Consider the following 8407-nt stretch of genomic DNA (forward strand, 5'->3'; position numbering starts at 1 on the left):
GGATTCTTAGCCACTGCGCCACCAGGGAACCCCAGAAGGGTTTTTTGTTTTAAATGATGAGGATTTCATGTCTTCAGGTAAATTGCCATACCAAGAAGGCGCAGGGAAAATAGGAATTGTGTTTGCTTCTCTAAAGAGAAAAAGGTTGGGTGGAGGGGGGAATTACTCTTCGATGACACCCTGTGATGGAACTGAACTGGGGATTATGTCACTTTCTCTGACTTGGATTTCAAAGCCTGATCTACCATCCCTCTGGGAATGCAGTCCATCCTGATTTCAGCTACAGTAGATACCGCCTACCCATCCTAAGCCAGGTCCAGCATGACCCCATCTTCTTCCTGGCTTCCTCCTGTCAGGCAGCTCTCCTGGAGTCCGAGTCTTCTTGGTTCTCAAAGCGTCACCTGATAACATTCATTACTGCCCCCACCTCCCCATCACACAGTGAGCTGGGCACCAGGAACCACAACACTGTCCTTGCCTTCCAAGTGTTTACAATACTGGAGCCTACAAGGTGCTTACGGTAGAAAGGCAAGTGAAGCTAAATATCCCCAAAAAGCAGCACATGAATTTCTTCAGGAGTGGAGGAAAGGGAAATTCACTAGGAGCTGAGCTGCCCGAAATGGCTTTCCGGATAGAAATCCACTGTGCCCTCTCCATTGTGTGGGGGACACTTGTTCAGAAAGCCCTTAAGGACTTGAACTTCCCAGCCAGGCAGCCAGGGTGCGAAGCTCAGCTCTGGCGATGCCTAGCGTGCCCTGGGCAGATCACTTAGCCTCTCTGGGCCTCGTCGTCTCCTCCTCCCTAAAATGGGTACAATAACAGTATCACCTCGGTCACAGACGTGTGGTGAGGATAAGATGAGCTAAGATATGTGGAGCACGTGGAATAGTAAATACTGATCAGGGTTACGAACAATAGTTCTCTGTACCACGGTGTTCTCGGAGAAGGAGAAATGTACAAGTGGGAATCATCCTCGTGTCTGTGTAATTAATTAACGCTGCCTGGGGAGGAGCGTGTGTGCTCAAGACACAGTCTGGGACGACTTACATAATGTCAGCTTTAGGCAAAGTGCCTGTCATTGGCGCAGCTCCGAAAATACACATACACACTAGCATGTCTGCGAGGCGGGGCCGCAGGGGGTGCGGGCTGCGTGGCCCACGCCGCGTGTCCACTCGGGCCACCGGGTGTGAGGCTGTGTCCCTGGGTGTCGCTGACACACACGCACACTGATACCAGCCCTGCTTCGACGTGCGTGTCATGGCTTAAAAATAGATGCTAATCCATCAACCGGTCTGGCGCTGGCAGCCGAGGCGGCGGTGGCGGCAGAGTCATGGCCGTGGGGCTGTCTGAGCCGGCGATCTGCCTCCGGGACTGAGACCCGCGCCGCCTCCCGAGGTAGCGGGGCCGGGGCGGGTGGGCGAGGCGCGGGGACCGGGGCTGGGGGCCGAGGCGGGGGGAAGGGGCCTGGGAGCGAACCTGCGGGGCCCGCCTGGGCTCCCTCCCTCCGCCCTCCGCGCCAGGCTGTCTGGGCTGGCGAGGGCTGGGCGACAGCCATGAACCTGTTACAACCGCGACAGCAGAGGGAGGGAGTGGGGAGGCGGACCAGGGCCCCCAGAAGCCTGCGGATGGGGTTGGAGGGTGCCCAGGGGGGCACCCCGTGACGGAATGGGGAGAAATGGAGTCACACGGAGCTCCTGCTACACCTGGTTTGCTTCCCGCTCTCTTTGCACCGTTCAGCTTCCCACAGGCGGCAGAATCTGTTTCCAGGGAAGGTTGTTTGGGAACCAGATGGTGGGGTCTTCAGGCCTGCGGAGGAAAAGTAGATGACGGTGGTGATGATGTTGAAGCTGATAGCTGTAGTGGTGGTGACGGCTCTCGTGCTCTGTTTCTGTGCTCCTTCTGACCCTCCAGGGAAAACCACCTCTCTCCCTAAACACCCCAAGATCCCATCTCCCCTCACCAGTCCTGATCCTAAGACCTCTGCTCCTTTTGCCCTGTGAGCGCTAGATCTCTTCTGGCCCGGGGGATGGGGGGATGGGGAGAGCTGGGCCCTGGCTGAGAGCGTGGGTGGGGAAGCGGGCTGGGGGCAGGACAAAGATGGCCTCTCACTGTGGACTTTCCCTTGAGTCCCTGGGGCAGAAGAGGACAGGGAGTGGGAGGGGGATCCTTCAGACCAGCCCACGTTTTCAGAGGGTCAGGATCACAGTGTGAGAGGAGAAGGGTGGAGGGGGAGGGGGAAAGGAGGAGGAGGAGGAGGGGTAGGAAGAGGAGGAGGAAGAGGGATAGGAGGAGGAGGAAGAGGAGGAGGAAGTGGAAGAGGAGGAGGAAGTGGAAGAGGAGGAGGAGGAAGAGGACGAGAAGGAGGAAGGGGAGGAGGAAATGGAAGAGGAGGAGGAGGAAGAGGAGGAGGAAGAGGAGGAGGAAGAGGAGGAGAAGGAGGAAGGAGAGGAGGAGGAAGAGGAGAAGGAGGAAGGAGAGGAGGGGGGAAGTGGAAGAGGAGGAGGAAGTGGAGGAGGAGGAGGAGGAGGAGGAGGAGGAAGAGGAGGAGGAAGAAGAGGAGGGGGAGGAAGGGGGGAGTGGGCGTGGCTCTTGCCCTGAAGTTCCCGGGGCAAGTCTCAAAGGCTGGCCCTTCCCAGCTCTGCAGCTCAACACATGGTCCCACTTTCAGGAGGCCCAGCTGTCCACAGAGAGTCAGAGGCACCTCCGCTAAGGCCCCTCATTGAGGACCCCATGTGCTAAGTAGGGCCACTTGAACTCCACCAGCAACACAGATGCTAATTCCAGACTCTGAGCCCCTGGGCCTGGAAGGATCCCTAATTTCTTCCCTTTCCTCCCTCCTCCTCTGCCCACCCACTCATACACACACACACACACACACACACACACGATGCTCCAGCCCTGCCTGGACCCAGAGAGATGACGTTTAATCAATGATATCTGTCTGCTGATCAAAGGAGGATGCTTTGCCTGTTGCGCACATAGGTTAGCGCTTCCCTCCATCAGCAAGGGCCTTCAGCAAGTAGTTTTCAAACACCGACACTTCGTCTTTATTACTGTTCCCTACTCCTCCCATCCCCACCATAGACTTCCCAGAGCAGGCTCTTCGCGGAGGCAGAGGGAGGGCAGGAACGGGTTAAAGCAGCCCGTCCCTCTGGCACTGAGGAGGCAGGCGTGCTGTGTCACGGCCCTGCTGCGCTGTCTTCATGCTAATTCGCTCTGAATGGGTCCAAAGCCACCCCCAAGCCCCCTGCCAGCCCCCTAGCCTCTCCGCCTGTAGCCTCAGGCAGACGAGCCCCAGATCCTGGCTGGCAAGGGCTCCGGCAGCGGGCCCTGCCACCCAAATACCAAATGTTTGCGTGCGTGTTTACGTCTGCGCTGGCAGCTGGGGTGGAGTGGCGGGGCAGACACCCAGCAGCCGGCAGCTCCCTCTCCCGTAAACAGGAACATGTGACTCTCCTACCTCCTTGCCCGGCAGAGCCAAAGAGCAGGGAAAAGGAGCTGCCGCGGCTCAAAGAAGACCACCGGAGCACTTCCCGCACCAGGGGACCAGACTTCACCTTCGTCCCTGGAGAATCTTCTCCCCAGGGGCCAGCCCAGCTGGCAGGAAGGGAAGCAGCTGCTCCAGACTCACTCCGGTGTGTCTCACATCCCTGCCTCTCCCAGCAGCAGCTACCTGGAGACTGACGCCTCATCAGCCACCCCCGTGGCTGCCACGGTTCCTGCCGCCTCTAAGATGTGCCCCGGCAACTGGCTCTGGGCCTCGGTGACATTTATGGCCCGCTTCTCCCGGAGTGGCTCGAGGTCTCCTGTTCGCACGAGAGGGGCCCTGGAAGAGATACCAGCTGTCCAGCATCCCTTCCTCAACGTCTTTGAGTTGGAGAGGCTTCTCTACACGGGCAAGACGGCCTGTAACCATGCCGACGAGGTCTGGCCAGGCCTCTACCTCGGAGACCAGTATGTACCCAGCAGACTGGGACCACAGCTGAGTGTGTGTGTGTGTGTGTGTGTGTGCAAAAAGAAAGCAGAAGAGTGGTAGAGAGGCGCTGAGTTGTGCTGTTGGTTCCACGTGGAGGATGGAGGGGACGGGGTGCCTGGGCAGAGTGGAGGAGGGTTTGGGGGAGTTTGGACAGGATTATTGATAGACTCAACTCTGGACAGGCAGGCTCTGTTCAAGTAATCATATCGTTCATTTAGTAAAATGTATGATTGCGTGCCAGTGCTAAGGGCTGGACATTTAGATGACTTCTCTGACCTTCCACCTATTGTGCCCTGAGCAAAGGCCATCACTGGGGCTGGGAACAGTGGTTAGTGAGGTGAAAGGTTAACCAAGCCAAGCCACAGAGCGTGCAGAGGCTCACTCAGGTGCGTGGGGTCGATGGAGAGAAGGGCGTCAAAGGAAGAGGAAGCCCCACTTGTCTCTCCCAAGGGCTTTAGAGGCTACAAGGAGTTTTTCACATGCCTTTTCTCTCTTGATCTTCACGACAGCCTTGTGAGGTAGGTACCACTATCCCCAGGTTACAGAGGAGGCATCGGAAGCTCAGAGAAGTTGGGACTGGCCCAAGGTCACACGGGTCGTAAGTAGCAGAGCCAGGACTTGGAGGTTCAAGTTCAGGGCTCTTTCTGCTTGAGGAGTTGGCGCTGGACAGGACGTTTGATATGATCGTGTTGGCTGAGCTGAGGGGTACGGGCCACAGGAACATCTGAAGGTGACCTCCACCACAGGGTAACCATGAGCGTGGAGTAACTGGCAAAACACAAGAAGATTCTGGGCATCAGAGAGAGTCTAAAGTAACGGGGGGGCGGGACTTCCCTGGGGGTCCAGTAGTTAAGACTCCGCGCTTCCGCTGCAAGGGGCTTGTGTTCAACCCCTGGTGAGGGAGCTAAGATCCCATATGCAGTGCAGCATGGCCAAAAAATTAAGATTAAAATTAAATTTTAAAAAATGGTTAGCAGGACATTAAATGTGAGCTGGTCCCACAACCCATCCAATGTTCAGATTCGCTCTGCCATGTCCAGCCCCTATGCATTGGCTTCCTCTCTCTACTTGAATACCCTGGTGTGAAGAAAGTCCCTCTCTCCCAAGGCGCCCCAATCTTTCTCCGGCTAGATTCCACCGTTGGTAGGTACTTCCTTACATTAAGCACAAACCCTGTCAGTCCTTTTCTCGGATCAAGTAAAGTCCTTCTGTCTCAGAGCATTCTTTCAATATGTTATCACGGCTGTTGTTTGCCCATCTCTCAGTCTCCTCTCCTCCAGGCAAAATCTCCCCAGGACTCCCCACCTTTGCTCCAGGATGAGACTCTGGCTCATTGCCTATCTCGGGTCCTCAGGAAGTGAGGTGGAGGCCTGGAGACAACGACATTGGCCGGGCAGAGGTCGGGGCCCCACCGCCCAGCTCCGCGCCCCCCTAACCTCCACTCCTCAATGCAGGGAAATAGCCAACAACCTCCGGGAGCTCCGTCGTCTGGGCATCAGCCACGTCCTCAACGCCTCTCACAGCAGGTGGCGAGGGACACCCGAGGCCTACGTGGGGCTGGGCATCCGCTACCTGGGTGTCGAGGCCCACGACTCGCCAGCCTTCGATATGAGCGTCCACTTCCAGGCAGCCGCCGACTTCATCCACCGGGCACTGAGCCAGCCAGGAGGTAAGAGGGGAGCAAGGAGGAGGGAAGGACCAACAGACAATGGGTTAGAGAACAGCCCAGGGGTCTGGGTGTGGAGAGAGAGAGAGACTTGAATGATGTAATAAAATGCTCAGGAAAGGAAACTATTCTCTCAACCATCTTTTCAAAGCAGTCCATAAAAAGAAGGAAATAATCCCAAATGTTGAGAGAGTGGAAAGTTGCACCTGGGTGGTGAGATTATGGGTGATATATTTTTCAATTGTTGGCTTCTTTATATATTTCTATACTTTCTAATGATTTCTACCTTGAACCTGTCTTGCTTTAGTGATCAGGGGAAAAAAATATATATATATATATAAAATATATTGGGACTTCCCTGGCAGTCCAGTGGTTAAGACTCCACACTTCCAATGCAGGGGGTGTGGGTTTGATCACTAAGATCCCACATGCCAAAGAACATGGCCAAAAAAAATTTTTTTTTTAATTTTTAAAAGGAAAAAAATATATTAATCATCCACTCCAAAGTGACTGGGAGATTGAGGAAGGACCCAGTTAGACATAAAGGGTTTTCCGTGGACGCACTCAGCACACACAGAAGGAAGCCCAGCTCGGTGCAAAGCTCGGTTTTGCGTTAGTGATGAGCCTCTCCCTTCGAGCCCCTTTTGGGCTTATGGATGCTGCGCTGCTAAAGGCTCTCCATCTCATCCCGTCCAGGCTCCACCCTTGGCCAGGACCTGGGTTCTTACCGTCAGCAGTCTGTGCGTCCGTGCACCTCTGCTTACCTGTCTACCTCCCCACCTGTCCGCGGGGCCCTCTCCCCAGCCTCCTCCAGCCCGCCGCGAGGTCCCCAGCCATATCTCGTGTCTGTGTTCACAGGGAGGATCCTGGTGCACTGTGCTGTGGGCGTGAGCCGCTCAGCCACTCTGGTGCTGGCCTACCTCATGCTGTACCACAGCCTCACCCTCGTGGAGGCCATCAAAAAAGTCAAGGACCACCGAGGCATCATCCCCAACAGGGGCTTCTTGAGGCAGCTCCTGGCCCTGGACCGCAGGCTGCGGAAGCGACTGGAGGCGTGAGGGGGCAGAGGGAGGGAGGGAGGTCAGGCCAGGCCTGTGGGTCCCTGGATCCCAGCTGGAGAGTGGAGGCCCAGGGGACAGGTTGGAGGCGGCCCCGCGAACCCGTTCTCTCCTGAGAGGGCTGGGACGTGGCCCCAGGCCACAGCTGCTGTCTATCGAGGGGGGATGGGGTGAGGCTGGGCAGCGTGACAGTCACCCAGGAGGGAGCTGGCCAGGGAAGGAGGCAGGTAGGCTGCAGGTAGAAGACAGTCCTGGATCCCAGCCAGGGGGGTCCCGGCGATTCATAGCCCCTCTTTGTGCTCAAGTGCTCCCCTTGTCCTCGTATCAGAACAAAAGGACCATCTCTGCCCCGTACCTCTGCCAGGAATCAGGGATGCGACGAACACAAACGTGATGGTGTCGAGTTGTGTGGAGGTGGTAGCTCAGGGACAGACGGTGAAGAGAGGGTGTGAAAAGCTAAGGGAGAAACCCACAGACTTGTTACTCCAAACCCGGGAAGAAGAGGCGTGGGAGGCTTGGCGCGGCACCCATGGGTGCTGGTCGTGGCCCAGAACTGCAGAGGTGCATGACTGGGAGCCTACAGATAATCCCTCGCTTACTGGATCCAAGTGTCTCCAGGAAAAATAAAAATGGTGAATACGAAGCAAGCCTCTTGAATCACTGACAGCTTGTACGAGGTCGGAACCTGTCCCCTGAGAACAGTTCCTGACTCCCTCCTAGGGTCATAAGCGCTCACCGGTCTTCACACCTCCACCAGTTCCTAGGGGAGGTTTCTCCCCAGTCCAATTTTCACACTCCTGGGGCAAGGGGTATCTTGAATTTATTTCCATTTATGTCCACACGGGGGAAGCAGAGGACCAAAAAAATTCAGATTTGCAAACTGTGTTAGGACTCAGAGCACACCCTGCATCTCCCAAGCTTAAAATAGGTCTCTTCACAAGCTCAGGTGTGTAAGAAATAGAACTTATTTTCAAAAAGTCAACCTGATTTCTATATCAAGTCCCCCATGCTAGGAGAAGAGCAAAATATTCATCTTAAATCAATCCCAGCCCTAAATCCCACATTCATGGGTTTGGGTTTTGCCTGGTACCAAGAAACTGGAGGGGAGGGGAGGAGAGGTGATGTGATCGCATCCTCTTCTAATCTTTCCAAGTTTTCCTCTGAGGAGTGTAACATAATCTCCTTAGTAAATTTAGTAAAAAAATAAACAACCACCAGAGAGAATAGTATGATCTTACATCCCAACTGTCAAACAGCCAGCCACCACATCCCTCTTTTTGAAAAGGGTGTGTTGGACTTCCCTGGCGGTCCAGTAGTTAAGACTCCCCACTTCCACTGCAGGGCGCACGGGTTCTAACCCCGCCCGGGAACTAAGATCCTGCATGTCGCGCAGTGCAGCCAAATAAATTAAATAAAATAAATAAAACAAAAGAGGTATGTTCCCAGAACAGAATATCCACATGAGTGGGAGAAGGGGATGGGATGTAAGAGGAAGTGAAAAATACAAGGGGAAAAAAATCACTTAATATATGTAAAGTGTATGTTCTACCCCAAAGTACAGAAACAGAATCTCAAAGCCAGAAGTCACCTTCACAGATTAACGATTTCCACTCTCCAACAGGACATAAATAAATCGCCTTTTCAATAAATCACTTGACGATAGTTATCAAGCATTAATTTTTTGTTTGGCCATCTTTTTAAAAAAAT

The 8407-nt window shown here is 54.7% G+C and overlaps 1 protein-coding gene across 2 annotated transcripts; it reads left to right on the top strand.

Annotated features, from left to right (window-relative positions):
- The first annotated feature begins 1148 nt into the window (after positions 1–1148).
- DUSP26 (dual specificity phosphatase 26) lies at positions 1149–7343 on the top strand. 2 transcript variants are annotated; one of them, XM_024765078.1, is made up of 4 exons: positions 1149–1395; positions 3664–3954; positions 5431–5645; positions 6501–7343. In XM_024765078.1, the coding sequence occupies exons 2-4, from the start codon at positions 3734–3736 to the stop codon at positions 6698–6700; spliced, it is 636 nt and encodes a 211-aa protein (XP_024620846.1). In that variant the 5' UTR covers positions 1149–1395; positions 3664–3733; the 3' UTR covers positions 6701–7343. The 2 variants fall into 2 exon arrangements, with proteins under 2 accessions (XP_024620846.1, XP_024620847.1); XM_024765079.1 differs by having other exon boundaries at positions 3667–3954.
- Positions 7344–8407: the final 1064 nt, after the last annotated feature.

Source organism: Neophocaena asiaeorientalis, unplaced genomic scaffold, assembly GCF_003031525.2.
Source record: "Neophocaena asiaeorientalis asiaeorientalis breed wild unplaced genomic scaffold, Neophocaena_asiaeorientalis_V1.1 scaffold14, whole genome shotgun sequence".
NCBI classification, from domain to species: Eukaryota; Metazoa; Chordata; class Mammalia; order Artiodactyla; family Phocoenidae; genus Neophocaena; species Neophocaena asiaeorientalis.

Excerpts from the sequence above, each read along its gene's own strand:
- DUSP26 (XM_024765078.1), top strand. The coding sequence starts at position 3,734 with ATGTGCCCCGGCAACTGGCTCTGGGCCTCGGTGACATTTATGGCCCGC. Across the intron at positions 3,955-5,430 it reads GGCCTCTACCTCGGAGACCA|GGAAATAGCCAACAACCTCC; the intron begins GTATGTACCCAG and ends TCCTCAATGCAG. Across the intron at positions 5,646-6,500 it reads GGCACTGAGCCAGCCAGGAG|GGAGGATCCTGGTGCACTGT; the intron begins GTAAGAGGGGAG and ends CTGTGTTCACAG.